The 19,837-nt window shown below is 33.5% G+C and overlaps 1 protein-coding gene across 11 annotated transcripts in view; it reads right to left on the bottom strand.

Annotated features, from left to right (window-relative positions):
• The window catches only part of LOC145254910 (F-actin-uncapping protein LRRC16A-like), a 377,977-nt gene that overhangs the window by 26,394 nt on the left and 331,746 nt on the right, over positions 1-19,837 (bottom strand). For 6 of the 11 annotated variants that reach the window (XM_080113852.1, XM_080113853.1, XM_080113859.1 and 3 more), the window contains 3 exons: positions 16,217-16,261; positions 12,638-12,682; positions 3,678-4,086 (listed from right to left, as the gene is read on the bottom strand). In XM_080113852.1, the coding sequence (XP_079969978.1) occupies positions 3,678-4,086; positions 12,638-12,682; positions 16,217-16,261 (499 nt within the window). The remainder of the gene's footprint in view (positions 1-3,677; positions 4,087-12,637; positions 12,683-16,216; positions 16,262-19,837) is intronic. The other 5 variants (XM_080113855.1, XM_080113863.1, XM_080113857.1 and 2 more) reach the window with 1 other exon arrangement.

Genomic DNA, 19,837 nt, shown 5'->3' with positions numbered 1-19,837 from the left:
CCCTCGCAAAACTTTCACAAGAAACACTCGTCTAGCTGTAAACACTATCAATAATTCCCCCCACTCTTTATCTGTGCCTAAACCTAAACGTAGATTCCATGAACAAAGCTTTTTTATTAGAACTGCACGCCTGTGGAATTGTCTTCCGTTTTCCTGCTTTCCGGCTGACTACAATATGGTTGTCTTCAAGTCTAACGTAAATAAGTTCTTGATGAGCCGTTCCATATAAGTTATCAAATTTAACAAATTTTCATTACTAATGATTCTTATATTGTCCAATTTCTACTGTACACTCTTTAACCCTTATCCTTGAGTGGCCTCTTGGCCTTGATAATGTGGTGATACCTATGAAAAAAAAAAAAAAAAAAAAGAAAAAGTCCAATGTGAACAAGTTCTAATTGAATCGTCCCCCTAAGTAATCCAAGTTACAAAATTCCCACTGTTTACTATGCTAAAATCACAATGACTAATGTATACCTATTAACCCTTATCCTTGAGTGGCCTCTGGGCCTTGATAAGTGGTGACACCCATGTAAAAAAAAAAAAAAAAAAAAAAAAAAAAATTTAATTCTGTTACAACTCAACTTGTGTCTTTCAATCATATTTATGTCCCTTTTTTTCTTGAGAATGCCTCGTATGTATGGTAGGCAGACCGTTGGAGGTTTTTGGGTTTCATTCTCCTCTCTTATACTATTAACACGTCTGGTGGATAGTATGCTATCGGGGTAGTTGTTACAACGGAGGGTATTCTTCTGTTGAATAAAGTTATGAAAAAATATGCTCTTCTGTTTCTGAATATTTTGAGATGAGGATCGTATTATTTGGATTCTTCAGACTACTGTTCTTATCTTGAATGTTATTTTCACAACGTTTTGGTCAATGTAAGCTCCAATCTTCTTCAGGGTTATATGCTATAAGGTAAAGAGGCCAATCTAATCTACTTAGAGAAATGCTTATACAAACTATATCAGGTAGTTATAAATACTAATCAAAAACAAAATTCATCACACAGTCCTTCATAGCTGAAAATGACTAGTCAGGGTCTCTGTGCTTTATCCTACGGTGTTGTTTCTCCACAAGTCATGCATGGGTAGTTACCAGGGTTGTGACTTTGCTAATGTTTTTGTTCAAACAACCTTTATTTTTGCCTCTATTTTTGCCTTTCTTTTGTAGAGGCTACTGCGTGAGCAACTTTGGTCTGCTGCTAGCTCTTCCCAATTTTTCGTGTTCATATTCATTGCTTTTAGTGAAGATATCAAAATATTATACAGCAAATCAAGATTATAGGCTAAAATGAGGTAAAATAATCGACTTTGAGAAATGGTTTAAAGACAAAGAAATATATTATCTAAACAAAGGGTTATAATAGTCTTTTACATTTCGAGTACCAAATACAAAGTGAACAAGCTGTGCATGCGAGGTCCCCTCTTGTGCTGCATGTGAGATGATGCCACAAAAAATAGTGAAGAAATGCTGAATGTGAGAAGTGTGGAGGTTGAGTTAGTCCTAAAAAAAAAAAAAATATTACTTCCATCATAGTTAAAAATTGAGTAATTTGATTTATTTTTTTCGCTCTTTTTGGCCCAATCATGGTACCTGGGCATCCTAAGAAATTACGGTGCTTTCAGGGTACTCCCCCAACCACTTCTCACGATTGAAATTCAATTGTCCCAAGCAACACGCTTCCTCCCGTCAGACTCGTCAACATTGGGAACACCCGTTTCTTCAATTCTGCAATGTGACCTCCTTTTGAGCTCCTGGGAATGCCGAATCACAATGAAAATGGACAAATGGTGCAGTTTCACGCTTTAAGACATGTATATTTGAATTCACCACTATATAGACATACATATCAAGGTTTTTGAATAATATCAAAAAAGTGCTCCAAAAAGGCATGTTTTTTAAGCCCTAAAAGTCCCAGAGGGATGTGAACCAGAATTTTGCCAGGGTCACCCATACTATATTTATATTAAGAACAATGCCCTCCACATTTTAGCCAAGTTTCAGGAAAATGTAATGGATGGATCAAGCGCTATGGGGTAGAAAGTTTCATTTTTGGCCATTTTAGGGCATTTTTGACCTCTTGAGCTCCTGGGGATGCTAAATCCCAGTGTAAATGGATAACAGTGCAGTTTCAGGCCTTAACACATCTATATTTGAGTTGACCATCGTGTAAAACTGCTATATAGTCAGATATATCAAGTTTTTGTTGAGAAATATGAAAAAAGAGCCACAAAAAGGGGCGTTTTTAGCACTAAAAGTCCTTGGAGACGTGAACCAGAATTTTGCCAGGGTCATCCATACTGGTTTTATATTAAGAACAATGGGCTCCACATTTTGGCCAAATTTCCGAAAAATCTAATGAATGGATCAAAAGTTATGGGGAAAAACGTGATTTTTTTTGGCTATTTTGGGGCATTTTTTTTTTTTTTTTTCTTTTTTTTTTTTTTTTACACAGTGGTCACCACTTATCAAGGCCCGGAAGCCACTCAGGGATAAGGGTTACTGCAAGTACAGTACATTAGTATGGAGATTTGATGAAGTGTTTACTTAAGGGGACGGTTCATTAGGAATTTGTTAACGTTGGACTTGAACATATCCAAGTTGTAGTCAGGTGGGAAGCAGGCAGACGGAACAGAGTTCCACAGGCGTGCAGTTCTAAGAAAGAAGCTTTGTTCATGGAATCCACGTTTTGATTTAAGCACAGATAAAGAGTGGGGGAAATTTTTCACAGTGGGTTCGGCTAGACGGGTGCTTTTCGTGAAAGATTAGCAAGGGGGGACCAGAGATTGGAGTTCAGACGAGTACCTGCCATGGAAATAACGATAAAACAAGGATAGGCTCGCAACGTCTCTTCTGTGGGAGTGAGGTTGCAGGGTAGAGAAAAGGGCATCCCCCATTAAGCCACGAAGTCTATTTTGTACTCTGTCAAGGCAGGATAGGCTGTTTTTAGCAGCTCCTGCCCAGATATGGCAGCAGTATTTCATCCTTGGATGTACTTGGCTTTTATATAGATAGAGAATTGCATCAGTAGTGAGATATCTACTGGAGCGGTAGAAGGATCCCACCATCTTTCCAGCGACCTTGGCAACAGACTTGATGTACGTGTTCCAATCCCAGAAGCTTGTCAAAACACGGGGCCTCTCTCAGACGAGAGCCACCCATCTCAATTGATGCTAGATAGGGATCAGAGCGTTGATGATTTAAGGATAGGAGTTTGGTTTTAGATGCATTAAAGGTAACCAGCCACGTCTTCCCCCACTGAACCACACGCTCGAGATCAGAGGAGAGACGCAACGGGAATTTAAAAAAAAAAAATTTTGTAGTGTGCACATCTATTTAATGAAATACAATTTTTGGCAAAATTCCAGGAAAAACTAATGGACAGTTATCTGGCAATTGTCCAGATGCACAGACGGACGCCACTGGAAACATAGGCTCCTTTCTGATAAATCGGGGGACCAAAAACACGACAAATTATAGATATTAGAAAAAAGTAAAGTAATTTAAAAGAAAAACAATTGAAAGAAAATGTCATAATATATATATATATATAAATAAGAGAGTGTGTTTATGAAGGCTGATTTAAGCAAACTACCTTTCTATATACATATTTGAATAAACATTAATAATTCAAAGACAAAGAGATGGCAACAGTTAAAATTGTGTCTTCTTACCTCCCATCAACAGTTTTCTCAATCGGTATTTGATCTGCTTCACCAAGGGATGAATGTCTGCTGTCACTTGTAGAACTTCTCTCTTTGGGACTTTTAGCTACATCCTCTGTGGTGGAATCCACTTCCTTCACAGCGTTAGTTGGCGTGTAGAAAGTCTCCAAGCCCTCATCGGTCTTGCCGTTCACCTCAGTGACAAGTTGACCATGAGATTTTGTCATAACATGATTCTTTTTGCGTTTTGGTCTGGCTTTATTGATGTGATGAAGCTTCTGCGTTGGTCCAATATCCAGATCAAGACTGCTGCATGTAGAGGTCAATGAGGTTATACTGGTTGTCATGGAAATTACACTGGTTGTCATGGTGTTTAAACTGGGGTCAAATGCCAGATTGTCCAGAGATTGCTGGTGATCTAAAATAAAAGTGAAAAAAAAAAGAAGGCCATTAAATAATCGGATAGTTCTTGCATAACAAACTTGCTTAAAAAAAAAAAAATACTAAAAACCCAGTAAACGGGAACATCTATTTTAGTAATCGATAAAACTATCCAATATATTGTTCTGTAATTTTCTTCAGCATTGAAAAAATGCTCTTTTCTTTTATGTATCCTTTTTTCTTCTTTGTGTTGACTCGAGTAAATGATTCGTCACAGTTTGCCTCCCTTAAAACGAACTGCCCCATTTTTCAAACAGCTTGCTTTTATGCAGCTCAAGGTCATCTAATTTGCATTTGAACGGTTACAATTTGCATGACCATAGCCGATAAAATCAACTGCGCTTAGTCATTTTGATTCCTACAAGAATCGCAGACATGTGGGCATTTCTGAGGTACGTAATTTTCACACATACTTGAATAAAATGTTCAAAATTTGACCTTACCTCTGTCAAGGAGGTTGTGCTTTCATTGATTGGCCACTATGTTTGTGTACAGATTTGCTTCCAAATTGCTCAAAGAATAGTTATCAAACTTGTCAAAATATCGGCTATGGTTTAACTTAGAACAGATTTTTTATTTTATTTTTTTCATGAAAATCAATCCAGACAAAACATGAAGCTATTTGACGTATAGAGTTAAAAAAATAAAACAAAATTCTACTTCAAGATAAAAAACTAGTCAATGATGCAGGTTAGGTGATACTATCGTTTTTTTTTTTTATAAATATTTTGATATCATATGATTAGATAAATAAATATGATTAATCTATATATCTATAAAAGTAATATTGTGTGTGTGTGTGTGTGTGTGTGTGTGTGTGTGTGTACATTTCCCTACCAAATAACTGTTAATTTTCAGTCTAAAGACTCGAGATTTGACATAAAGGGTATTGAGATTTGGGAAAATCTTTTAAATCGGTTTACGGCCAGAAATATGGCTGCCAAAGGGTTAAAGTTCAACGATTTTGACCTTTGAAAATTCTACCAAACTCCTCCGCCAATTTTGGGTCTAAACACTTGAAATTTTAAATGTAGGTTACTTGGACATGGATCAAACTTTTTGATCTGATTTGAGCCCAAAACAATAAATGTTATGGGGTCAAAATTGGGGTCAAAGTTTTAAAAATTTTGACCTCTGCGATCTCTACCAAATTACTCAGCCAATTTTTGGTCTAAACATTTGAAATTTTACATAAAGTGGATTCAGACATAGGGCAATTTTTTTTTAAATTGGTTTTTGGCCCAAAATTTGGCTGCCAAGATTTTATCTTTGCGGTCTCTAGCAAACTATTCAACCATTCAGCAAGCTTTTTAATCAGTTTTTGGGTGAAAATTTGGCTGCCAAGAGGTCAAAGTTGAAAGAGTTGACCTTTGCAGACTTTACCAAACTCCTTCACCAATGTTGGGTCTTACCACTTGAAATTTTAGATGTAGTTTACCTGGACATGGGTCAAACTTTTTAATATATATATATATATATATATATATATGCACATAAAGTGATGAACAGTACATAGGGCCTGAGCAAAGCCGGGTTGAACTGCTAGTAGTAAATAACTATGAAACAAGTATAAAATTACCTTAAATATAATATTACACAATAAGCAAAAAAACAAAACAAAAAAAAAACAATGCTATTTTTGCGCATGTCTTTTTTTAGACATGCGCAAAGATAGCTTTGTTTTTTTTTTCAAGTATAAGCTTTCAAACAGTTTAGTACTTTTGTCTCTTCCTCATAGAAGCAAATCATTTTGATGATAACCATTCTTCAAAAGAACAACAGAAAACCAGCATAGTATATTTTTTATTGCACTTTTGTTTAAACATGTATAATTAATGAGTATAATATTGTAACTGTCTGGTTGTTATTACTTCAACAATAAAACTACCTGAAATAATTATTTTTAAATAAGTTGGAATTAATTTCTAACAGATTCTATTCATTGTAGAGATTTGCTATCTGAACCTTATTGTAGTCAACGAGGTTTTGCATCTTATATGAACTTGAGTTTGAAAAGTTTGTTCACAGTCAAGATTTTGACAGAAATATCAATTTTGATGTATAGATTGGATGCTTTTTAATATCAGTAACCACATATTATTTGGATTCTTTGGATTACTGTTCTCATCTTAAGTGTCATTTAAACAATGTTTCAGTCGATGTAACCTCTAATCTTCTTCAAGTGTATCTTGTCAAACTTAGGAATCTAATCATGTCAACATGCACACTTTCCACCATTGTTTTTATGATTAAATGCCTAAAAAATTGGTACAAACCTGATTTTGGTAACATGTTGTGTCTGGTGGTAGACAAAAAGAATAAAAAAAGAAAAAACTGGTTACTGCTTCTAATTATATGCTGGCAATCATGAAGTAATAAAATTTCTTATCACCTCATATGTAAATGAGACGCTGTTGGTTTGAATAAAAATTTGTTTTTCAGAGAGAGTGGATTTTCGAGTAGCGAGCTTTGACAACAGTGTGTTGCATTTTAGAGTAGTGAGCTTTGACAGCAGTTTGTCTAATTTTAACCTCAGAAATTGTTAATTAAAAGAGCAGAATAGTTAACATCTCTTTAGTAATGTACAGAATACTTGATTATTTAACTAGAGTTATTTTTTTTTTTTTTTTTAACCGACTCTGGAGTCTAGAGTAATTTTTTCAAGCAAATTTCTACTTCTTTGAAAAACGCCCTCTTAAGTCAGTAGTTAATTTTTTTTCCAGCTGACTTCTGACATCTGAACAGTCGGAAATAAAATTCATGGCTTAGAGATTATCAAAAGTTTATCTTGACTAAACAAAATTTTCCCGTTAAACGAGCTGTACAAATTGATGGATTGCATCCAACATGTTTCGTCAAAATCATTTAATTTTCTCAACAACCAAATAATCATAGGAATTCACATCAAAATTAAAGTTTGATGTAAACCTGCAAATTAACTTTCTCAAGCCATTTCATAGGCAGCAGACGATGTTAATTTAGTGACCTCATGCAATTACATTCCACACTTTCCTGTTTGTTTCATTTTATTTTTGCAGAAATCTTTTGATGGAAAATATTTTTTTAAATATATAAGAATATTCATAAATTGATTTTTTAATATTGATTATCCCTATGAAAATGTACCTATATAAATATATAAAAAATAATATATAAAACGTTTGTAAAAAATATGTAAATACAGATATCTATTTGAAAAAAAAAAATATCAGTTTACAAATATTCTTAATTACCACATATAAAAACAATATTTTGTATCAAAACATTCTACAAAAATGAAATGAAACTAACAAGAAAGCGTGGAATGTAATTAGACGGGATCACCACAGTAACAAACACTGTTTACTGCCTATAACATGTAATAATGTTCAAAACAGAAAATGACTTGAGAAAGTTAATATGCACCTGCATATTAACTTTCGAGTTGAAATTGCACTTTCATACAATGCAACAGACTTTGTATCACCCAATTTTAGAGAAGCTTTGGAAACTTATACAGACATTTCCAAGGTTAAAGACAATGACCAAGAATTAAGTTGGACAATTTTGATGTTGCGATGGTCTGTTTTGACTTAGCCAAAGCTTTAAACCATGTTAGTTTATATATTTAGTACACAGTGACAATTTTTATTTTTATTTTAAATACTGATATTGAGTTAGATCTGAGATGCGAAAAAATCTGAATCTGGAGAGGAGAGGGGCATGCCCCTCTATTTGATTGGAAGAAAGGGCAGACAAAAAGAATCTTTTTTCCCTAAACAGCTCCAACGAGTTTCAATTAAGAAAGTCATAATCAAGAAAGATACTGAATGTGTAGGTGGTGAAGTCAGGAAGTCATTCTTTGATGAAAAAAAATGTAATCTAACTCTCCTACACTCTTAATGAAGTCTGAGTCTTCAATTGACAGTTTTAGCTTTCAGAAAAAAACTCTTAGAAAAGGGAAAAATCAGCTTTATATTATTAAAAATAGGCTGTATTTTAATTTAAAAAAATGTGAAGCACCATGAGAAGCTATAGCAATTTAAGCATAAATTCACTTTTTATAGATTTAAAAAGCAAAAAAACTATTATGCTAAAAAGCAGAGAACTCTTATCTCTGTTATATAGAGACTAGCGGGGGTACCCGGGTGTTTGTAGGTGTGTGTGTGTGTGTGTGTGTTGGGGAGGGGGGAATAGATCAAAAACAAAAACCCTGGTGTTTGGAGGTGTGTATGTGTGTGTGTATGTGTTGGGGAGGGGGGAATAGATCAAAAACAAAAACCCTGGTGTTTGGAGGTGTGTGTGTGTGTGTGTGTGTGTTGGGGAGGGGGGAATAGATCAAAAACAAAAACCCTGGTGTTTGGAGGTGTGTATGTGTATGTGTTGGGGAGGGGGGAATAGATCAAAAACAAAAACCCTGGTGTTTGGAGGTGTGAAAGAAAAAAAAAAAGTTTTGGCAAGAAGGTAGGCTTGAATCCGAAGCGTTGACGCGAAGGTGAAAAAGAAAGGGAAAAAAACGTGACATCTAACCCGCTCGGCCACGAGGGGAGAGGAAGTGAAAACTTTTTTAATTTAAGGCTTATAAAGTTGACAGGTGTGCGAATTTAATGATAATGAAGTCAAACATATTCGGCAGTTAAGTTTTGCTGCAAGGCAGTTTTTCTTTCCAACTTTGGCTGTTTGTTTACCCAAGATAAAAAAATGGAGGTGGTCCATTTGAAAAACAATTGTCTGATATAACGGTTTTTGCCACATTGATCAAAGCCGATTTGCTTTGTGGACGTCCCTGCCACAAATGCCAGGGAACTGATGATGCAGATTCAGTTTCGCTTTTTTATACTGAAAAAGCAAAACGAAGAGGCGGCAATCGAAAAAAATCTCGAAAATAGCGCATAAAAGTCGAGCAAATTAAAGATAGACGTGACCTCCATTCGTAATTCATAGATATTATGATTTAGACAGTATATAAAAGTTTTAAGGATCTAAGGTTTTAAGTGACCCGACCGAGCCCCCCCCACCCACCCACCCCCAAAGCCTTTGTGGACATACACAAAAAGTGCACATACACATTTTGCCAGTTATATATATAGATGATAATTTGGCATTAGTGGAGAGCTTTAGCAAAATTGAAAATGATATAATTTATATAAGAAAATAAAAGAAAGGTTTCAAAAGGTGAAGTACTTTGACTTTAGATTATTTGGATTACTGTTCTTAGGTTGTCTTATTCTTACGTTTCGGTCAATGTAACCTCCAACCCTTTTCAGGTGTACCTTGTTGAATTCTAGAATCTTTTTGTTGAACTAAGGAAATCTTCAAGAAATTTCAAATGGAACTCTTTATTTAATCCATGAGGGTAGCATATCCGTCTTCCATCAGCCATAATTGGATAAAAATCCTATTTGCAAGGACTGATAGCATAGTGGATAAAGTACTTGGTAAAATTCAGTTATAAGTTACACTCTTCTGGAGGTTGAAGGTTCAATCATCAGTGTGAGTGACATTAAAATACAATTGTGAATTACTTAAGCTTTCTACCTAGATCACGCTACCTCATGGATTGAATAAAGGCTTCCATTTGAAATTCCGTGCAGATTCTGGAGATTGACAGAAAAAATTCCCAGAGTAGAAAATACACATGAAGAAGGTTGGAAGTTATATCGGCCGAAATGCTGTGTGAAAAATGAAAACAGTAATCTGAAGAGTCCAAATAGAATGAAGTATATCTATAAACTTTAGAAACAAAAGTTGAAGCTGTTGCTAATATAAGCTCAACCAACTACACCAAAAATCCAAACACCCATCCATTACCAAATATTCTTTTTCATTGAATGCAAACTTATCAGTAATTAAGATAATGCTTGACAAGTTTTTCAGCAAATATACAAATCTAGAAGATGACCGATATAATAAGAGTTTAATTAAATACAACAAACAGGAAGTAAAACAATAAAAATAAAAAATAGAAAGATTATTTGGTTAACACCACCACCACAACATAATTAAATGATGACAATTAAACTGGATAAAAGGTTTTTTGATATAGTTAACCCACATTAGCTCATATGAGGAATGATGCACCGCTCTATAGCTAATGTTGCCTAAACTAACAAAAATTGGTTACTCCACTAGATTAGATGAATTCTTTTATTGAGATTGTCGGACTGACTTCCTCATTTTGGTTGTTAACCAAGATGAGGAAGTCAGTCCAACAATCTCAATAAATGAAAACACCTCATCTAAAAAATACAGACAATTACTAGATGAATTCTTGTTGTGCAATTCAGAAAGACCAAGCAACTACTAAAAAGTGGTTCTATAAAGGTAATGAACTGGTCAATTAGGGAGAGGAAAATCAATGTTTTTAACTTCTTTACTAACTTAATGTTTGAGAGGTAAAGGAGAGTTTTAATAGAATATTAGAATATTTGAATATCTATGTATCTCACACAGAAACTAAGTATTAGCTCCCAGGAAGGGGTCTATTGATTTCTGAGAACTATGGAATAAAATGAAACAAAAAATATATCTAAATGAACGAATGCAAAAGTCTTTTTTGGAAACATTATAGGCTTATTTAATTCAATTAAACATTAAAATATTTTCATATATATATATATATATATATATACTAGCGAGGGGTACCCGGCGTTGCCCGGGTGTTTTTCGGGGTACGTGAAAAAACCCCAGAAATGTGAAAAAAAAACAGGTGCCCGTGAAAAAAAAACGAAGCCTTCATGAGGCGCAGTTGGAAAATAGTAAAGTGTTAAAAAAAAACAGGTGCGCGTTTTTGATTGACGTGACGGCGATAGGTATTCAGCAGTTACGAATTTGTGTGGGACAGTTTTTAATGAGGTCAATAAATCGGTTTGTTTGTTTTTAAAAACCCGCTCCCTGTTTATTAGGAGGAGCGAAATGAAAGCTACAGTCTGATATGACGAAGTCGACATTGAACAAACGTTACTTAGCTCTCTTGAGACAACTGGCTTTCGGCCTGTAATTAGAGTCGAGTTTCGCTTTTTTTTATACTGAAAACCGAATGTAACGTGTGCCGATGCAGGAAATGTCGAATAATTAACGTTTGAAAGTCAATAAAATTAAATAGACAGGCGAGCTCCATGGATAACTCTGAGATACTACAATTTATAGATGATATAAAAAGTTGTGAACCGAGCAAGCGCTTCTCTGAAAGAAGCCTTTTGTGGACATCGAGGAAAAGCGTACATACATACACACATACATTTTCGCTTTTTTATATATATATATATATATATATATATATATATATATAATATTGAATGGGACGCTCACCCAGACGCTTCATTTACATAATAATTTTATATTGAGTCTATGATAAATTAACATTCTCTACAATTCACTTCTAATTATGATTTGTTTTAATTTCTTATATAAACACAATAATTGCGCTGATACCGAAAACACCCTATAAACATTTTTTTATAGATTTAAAAACAAAAAAAAAATTATGCTAAAAAGCAGAGAACTCATATCTGTTATATAGAGACTAGCGGAGGTATCCGGCGTTGCCTGGGTGTTCGCTGATACTGAAAACACCCTATAAAATCATTTTTGTTTCCTTTTTATTAATTAAAAAAATGTGACTATGTTCATACCCAGTAAATTTTCTGAACATTGGAATATATTATATAGAACCATGACAAGCATCTTTCTGTTGTTTTTCTTCAATTAACCAAAATATGAAGTTAAAATTGTTTCTTTGTTTTTTGTAAAGACTACAACTAAATCAATCACTAGTAGTGGGTGTCTATTTTTTTTTTTTTGCTAGTAATATATTTCACAATTATGTCTTTTCTAAAAGATTCATACTTTTTTTTTTTTTACAAATTACAAAATTATTAAAAACAGTATTAGTGTAAAACAGATTGATTAAAAAAAAAATGAAGAATAAATTTAGAAGGAATCTAAATTTTCATCCAAGTTTTGTCAGCATCTTTGGCATGGCTACAAAAATGGAAGATTATTATTATTAGAAATAGTTTTTATTTTAATTATGACACAATTAGCACATCAGCTGTCAGCAGATAACAAATTTCAGTAAATTTATAAAGTTCATTTGAACCAGGAAGAAAGTTTCTGTGTAAAAATTGAAAATAAATTACAGCACATTGTGTGAACACGTTCTTGAAGGAGTCATCACTTTCTCTCAAAAAAGAAAACTTATTGCAAAGAAGAAAAAATGCAAAAGCCATAAATCTATGCGCGAACTGACTGAAAGGAAAACTGTAGGGACAAATATGCATGGAGATGCACCAATACTATATCTTTGTATGGGGATATTAAAGTGATGCAAAAATGTTTTGTTTAGGGAATTAATTTGAATAACTCATCTTCTGAGCTCTGTGAGATTATATACTAAGAAATTAAAGCATATTGGACTAGAATTTGGTTACTGGAAGATGGCGAAGCATAAGAGAGTTTTATTGGCGAATAGAAAATAATTAAGGCAATAAAATTGTTTTATTAAGTTGTAAAGTGAAGCGAATATTTATAAAGAATAAAAAAGATACCTGGTTCGAGGCTTTCTTCTTCTTCTAATGTAAAAGATTTAACTTCTTTTTTTTTTTTAAGAAAATAGAAAAATGTATTCAAATGTGAAAAATTCTGACAGTTATATATGAAAAAGTGGTTCTTGTCCAGAATTTCCCCTATATAGAAACAAAAATAAAAAATTCTGTACGATGAAGGTGGTGGAATGAAGATGTCATATTCAAGAAATCATGTAAATTGATCAAATAGTTTTATTTTTAAATCAGAAAATAAAATTTTATGAATAAGCAAAAAATAACTGTCTTGCATAACCTTCTTGAAGAAACAAGGACGGATAACTCCACAACAATTCAAACTTGTAAGATCTGCTCCGTAATACCACGATTTTCCATTATAAAATCGTTTAAAAATTAAACTACTTGATCAATTTATGTAATTTTTGGAATATGATATTTTCGTTTTGTTATCATAAATATTATTTTGTACTTTTGTTTTTAATATAAGGCAAATTTTAGATAACCACCGAAAAGTTTTGAGTGAAAAAATATAAAAATTCAACAGGAATCGTTGACGTAAATATTTTGTTATAACTTCCATATTTAAATTGCAAAAAGCATTTCTAAAAAATAATATCCATCTCAAACTAAAAATGACGACCCGTTTGCAGTGGTAGGTGAATGGATCACAAGATTTTAGCTGATTCCTGAGTGACCTTCCTCCAACTTTTATAACTCTTAGATATATTGTATCAATATTGGACATAGGAAGGTAGAATGATGTAGAAAACGAATTTTCAAATTTAAAATTAGAAAAGAAAATGGTTCTTGTCCAAAATTCCCTCTATATTATAAAGGAAGAATCAAGAGAAATCTGTATGATGAAACGAAAATATTAAAAAAAATCATGGAAATTGATCCAGTAGTTTTATTTTAATAAAGAAAATCATTTTTAAGTAATTAATGGAACTTCACAGGCATTACAACATAAATTTAGTAAGTATGAATTATTGTTTACTTATCTCTCTTGTTTGGTGAGTTTTTTTTTCTTCAAAATGGCAAGTCTTAACTATTCAGGTACTCATATAATTTGATTTTCTTATTTAAAAATAGAACTACTCCATCTGATTTTTGGAATATGATATTTTCGTTTGTCACAGGTATGTACATCATATAGATTTTTCGGTAAATTTTTACGCCGTGCTCCAGCATATTATAAACACCCCAACCTCCCCATGTTAAGAACGACTTTCGGAATAAACACTACCCGTATTCCGAAAGCTGTTCTTACATGGGGTGGTTGGGGGTGTTTATACTACGCTGGGGCAGATCATAAAAAAATACTGATTTTTCTTTCTTTATTCTTTTTTAATATAGAGGGAATTCTGGACAAGTGTAATGTAGTACATACACATTTACACACATGTTAACATGAAGACACTTAGGACCCAACATGTTGTAGACTCCATCGCAAAGGAGACAAAGACAAAGAACAGAAAAGAACTTCAACTTGTTGTTTCAGGTTTTAAGAAAAGACCTTTGTTCCTCATTCTCCTGTCATGCATAACTTCGCATTATGGCTGTGACGTCACCATCGGTCTGTGCAAACATTCTTTTTATCATCTTTTTTCTTGCCTTGCCGTGCCGTCACTTTGCACATGGCTCCGTCATTTGTATACAGCTACTGTTCACGCATGTTACAGAAGAACCAAGAATATTTTCGTTAGGAATTTTGCTAATGTGTTGAAAGAAATTACATCACATAATGTGTGGCAAAGAATCTGGCAAAATCTTTCACTCTGACTTTTAGTCCGCAGGATGAGCGGACATATTTTGGGAGCACTTCTCTCCTATGAGAGTGTGCATATTATTGCTAGAGTTTTATCAGCGTGATAGTGTTTAAGTTTTTTTGTTTTTTTTTCCATTTTCACCCCAAACAAGGCACAGTGCCACTTTGATGTAGGGGGCTCCTATCGGGGACTTAAATTGCAGGGATACTATGTAGGGAGTTGAGCAGCGAGATATCTTTACATTACACTTGATCTTCTGAGTGTCAGTACAGTTGGGAAAGCAGGAACTCGGAAGGGAGTTTAAAAATCTAGCAGTTCTGGGGAAGAAACTATTGGAGTAGAAGGTTTTCTTACATCTAGGGATCTCTACTGTGTAAGGGTGGGATTTTGCTGCTTGTCAGGGATATTTACGTCGAGGAGGTACAAGGGCTTGTAGCTCGTCAGAGCATTCACTATTAAAATACTTGCAGAACAACCAGAGGAATGCAACATTGTGTTGATGGGACAGAGGTTGAAGCTTAGATGACAGTTCAGGACCTATCAGGTTGGTGACTCTTCTGAACCCTGTCCAAAAGCGAGAGACTAGTAGCAGATGTACCAGCCCAAATGAGACAACAGTACTCCATACATGGGCGAATGGTGGCCTTGTAGAAATACAGGATACTTTCAGGCATAAGTAGCTTTCTAGTATAGTAGAGGGAGCCCACCTTCTTTGCAGCAGCCTTGGCAATGCTCTCTATATCTGTTCTAGCTCATATTCCCTGTGAACGTTAGGCCAAGGAGTTTGAAAGAAGTATTTTCAGGTAATGTGTTTTTAGTCAAAGCTATTGATGATTGAGAAGTTTTATTGTAATTATTGAAGGAAACAAGCTTAGTCTTAGCAGCATTGAATGTGGCCATCCATTTTTGTCCCCATTCAACCACAGATTTGAGTTCTTTGTCTACTGTTTTTGCCATTCCCTTAGATATGTATTCATTTGTTTTCCCCTCGTACCTGTTATAGAGCGTGGTGTCATCAGCAAATATACCCATCTCAGAAACAATTTTATCAGGGAGGTCATTTATGAATATTAGGAATAATAAAGTTCCAATTATATTTAATGAGATAATAACATGAATAATATAAAAGCTCAACTCGAATTTGTTATTATACACCTACTATCAACACGTACATGAAGAAACACGATATTATGCAGACTGATACACATGCCTAAAAGAGAAAGACAATGAAAACTATCAAGCTAAAGATGAAAATGGCTGCAATAGAGAAAAAGACAAAGTAAACACCATCCTTACTGCTATTACATGTCAGCAACACAAGACTTGAGCTGTTATGAAACTTAAAAATCAGCATCTGAGATATTTATTAGAAGTGGATTAGGAGAGTGGGACGAAATACCCCCCCCCCCAAATGCTATACTATTGTGTGGAGGTATTATTTCTGATTTACAATAAAAAAAAAAAATTCACATGAAAAAAATATGCAGTAAAAAAGAATTCATCAATTGTTTCTTGTCAAAACAACAAACAAGTTTCTATTTTTAATGAAAAAAAATCATAAAAATGAAAGTTGAGGACATGTGTTGCATGGAGAGAAATAATATAAGAATGATATGATAGGAAAAATATTTAAGAAAAAATAATTTCTATGAAAAAATTTTTTTTAAACTAGGAAAAATAAAACTCAAAGAAAATATTTTTTAAATAGTTCTAAAAAACATTAAAATAAATTAGAAAAAGTTTTAAAACAGAAAAAAATTAAAATAATACTAAGAAACAAAAAAGTTGAATAAAACCAACAAATAAAACTTACCTCGTTTTAGATCTTCAATGCTTTCTTCCATATCAAATGAATCAACTGTGAAAAAAGGATAACATTTTAATTCAAAACTTGTAATTTGAGTAATTTTATTTGTGACAGTAAAAATCAATATTGAACAAAATATACTAAAAGCTTCTAAAACATTGAAATAATAATACAGCCAAAAGCAAGTAATAGAAATTATAAATTTTCATGGACTTTGTTTAATCGATCTAGATGTACAATATGTAGGTGGGGCAAAACCCTCTTCCTTACATTTTTTGCTACAAAGAGACCATTCCAACTTGCAAATCAAAGTTAAATATTTTATCATTAAATCTAACAAAGCTATTAGATGATTGTTTAGGGATTTAAATTACACATCTCATCAGAAGATTACTGAGAGGATATTCTGCTTGACTAAATGTTATCTACAGCTGGGTAGATGTTGGTGTCTCTATAACCTGACGAAAATATGCTTCAATGGATAAAGGAGAAAAGGAATGATTAATTTATGCATTGTGCCAAACTTGAATAGGTGTTTAGAAACGTGCATAAATATTGTTTACACAAATCTTCTTAAACTTGATCTGAATGTATCTTAAAACACACACACATATATATATACATATATATATATATATATATATATATATATATATATATATATATATATATATATATACAGTGTGCGACAGAAATACCACCCACACTTTAAATTTTTAACTATACGTTGCTAATGAACTTCCGCAAATGTCAATGTTTTCATTTAGCTAATGACTTGCCATTTTTTATCAGGTACCCTTATCAAGCAATATGGTTTGGACTGGTGCATATTGTGCTTTTCCTGTAGAAATGTTTTTGAAGAATGGTGAATCTGTAACTGCAACACAGAGCTTTCCAAGTTCATAACAAGTTAGGATGGCATGACGCTGTTCCAGATAGAAAATCAATGCAGTTAGGAGTTTCAAATTTTCAAATTTCATGCTACAGGTTTAGCATCTCAGAAAAAAAAAAAAAAAAAAAAAAAGAAGCCACCCGGAAGCCCTTGAATGCCAGACAGTATCTAGGAAGTAGAAATTTTCAGGTTATTATCTGGAAGCGCGTTTAATCCACTGGAAAGATACATCTTCAGTCTTCTGTTAAAACATGCATCTAGAAGGAAAACCTGAGCTCCCCTGTCTGTTCTGTCTTGTGGCAGGCATTGCACTCACTGAGATTAGCAGTTGCACCAAAAAGTGTGGTTGGTTCTACACAAAGCCTTCATTCAAACAAATCATGAATGTGGATTTTTAAACAGCTTAGATGTGGTGAACCTCATACATCAAAATCGACAGCAATATCCATTATATATATATATAATTAAAAGAAGTTTATCTCAAAATTTATTTATTACTGTTATCTTCTATATATATATAAAAGGCAAAATGTCTGATCATTTTATGTATGTCTCGCAAACGCTTTTTTCGCCAGCATTTTCGACGGGGTTATTATGTCTTAAAACTTTTTATATACCATCTAAATAATAATATCTACGATTTGCGAACGCGCATCTAGATTTATTTACATCGACTTTTATAAGATTCACGCTATTTCGCTTTGTCACCTGTTTGTTTGGCTTTTTAGTATAAATACAGTGAAACTAAATTCAAACGGTTCGGGTTCTCGGCTTTCGCGCCGAAACGTCCAGAAAGCAATCAGCTTTTGATCAATGTGGAGTTTCTCCTTATATCAGACAATTGCTATTCGATTTGGACAATTCCCATTTAAATGGGGAGCTGCTCCCCCTCCCCCCACCATCATCTTGGGGAATCAAAAACTAAAAATACTGCCATGTCATCGTAACGCTCACGCGATGACCTCATTTAGCGTTTACCTGTCAATCAAACCTCTTTCACTAGCTTTATAAGCCTTAACTTAACACGCTAATCAATTACTCTCACTCGTGGCCAAGATGGTTAAGTGGTTGGCTTGTTTTCACCTCCGCGTCAAGGCTTCTGGGTTCAATCCCGCCTCCCGACCAAAACTATTTTTTTTTTCTTTTACACCTTTAAACACCCGGGCAACGTTTTTTTCTTTTAATTTAAACAGGGTTATTACTTTGCTTATTTGTTTACACCCCCCCCCTATACACACAGTGTTATCTTAAGATTGCAGGTTCAATCCGACAGGTTTATTTATGCCATTTTTTTTCCGTTTTTTTTTTTGTTGTTTTTTCCGATTTTTTTAACATCGTCCTTTTTATAATATTTAAACAGGGTTATTACTTATCCCCCCCCCCTACAAACACCCGAGCAACGCCGGGTACCCCCCACTAGTAAACTATATAGGAAAGGATATAGAGTCACTTTTGTGTGTATGAAAGATGTTGTTTTAACTTTGCTCTGTTCCCAGAAGTTGAATTTGCATCTTATTTGACTTAGACTATTGTTGTTATTTTCATAACATTTTGGTCAGTGTAACCTCCGATCTTCTTCAGGTGTGTATGCGTGTATATACATATGTTTTTTTTATTTGTTTATTACCGTTTTATCTGTTTAGTTACATATGTTTCGGTTGCCGAACCATATCTATGATCCAGCAACCTCGTCAGACCTTACAGAAATGGTCATTATTTGGAAGAACGATTTTAGAGGAAGTACGAGGAAAAAAAGGGGGGGGGGTTAATAAGGGAGTGGGGGCGAAGATCGATAATAGTTAAGTTTTGAGGTTTAAATGTCGTTGCTGGATCGTAGCTATGGTTTGGCAACTGAAACATGTGTAACTAAACAGGTAAAACGGTAAAAAAAACAAAAACAAAAAAAAAACACATATTTGCTCCACAATAGTATTGAGCACTCTTCAGGTTTTTACTAATTATCATTTGTGCTATATATATATATATATATATATATATATATATATATATATATATATATGCAAGAAACAATTGATGGCAGTTCAAGCTTTATTTGATCATCAAGCCAATAAGGAAAAACATGTGAAATATAAAGAAAATTCTTCAGACCATGGAATTTCGAAGCTTAATGCTTCTCATCAGAAGAGAAGTGAATAGCAAGGTTATATATAGAAAAACTAGCATAAAAACATTAGCGTAGAAATAAAAAATCTGTTTCAAAATTCCATGGCCTAGCAAGTTTTCTTTATATTTCACATGCTTTTCCTTATGGATTTGATGATCAAATAAAAATCAATGCATATTTAGAATTACACTTATTCAAAAGATCAAAAATATAGAAAAATCTTTATGCTGTACATACTCGTCATAGAACGAAGTTGTCATGTTCTAAAAATCATGTAAATTGATCCAGTATTTATTTTTTTAACTAAAAAAAGAAAATCATATTTTACGATTTTAGCAATTAATAATAGCATGGTCCATAAATCTCAGTAGTCGAATGGAGTTGTTAGGCTTTGAATTTTAACACATTTTAAAACAATATGGTTGCTCCGGGCTCTTTCCACACTTCCTCATAAAATTTGATTTTCTTATTTAAAAAAAAAAAAAACTACTTGATCAATTTAATTGATTTTTAGACATCTTCATTCTGTGACGAGTGTGAACACTAAGGATTTGTCTGCCTTTTTTTGTATTTTTGTTTTTTGAAATAAGTGTAATTCTAGAAAAGAACT

This window comes from Euprymna scolopes, chromosome 30 (genome assembly GCF_053919585.1).
Source record: "Euprymna scolopes isolate OS-2025 chromosome 30, ASM5391958v1, whole genome shotgun sequence".
Lineage (NCBI taxonomy): Eukaryota > Metazoa > Mollusca > Cephalopoda > Sepiida > Sepiolidae > Euprymna > Euprymna scolopes.
This window is presented reverse-complemented; position numbering and strand designations above follow the sequence as displayed.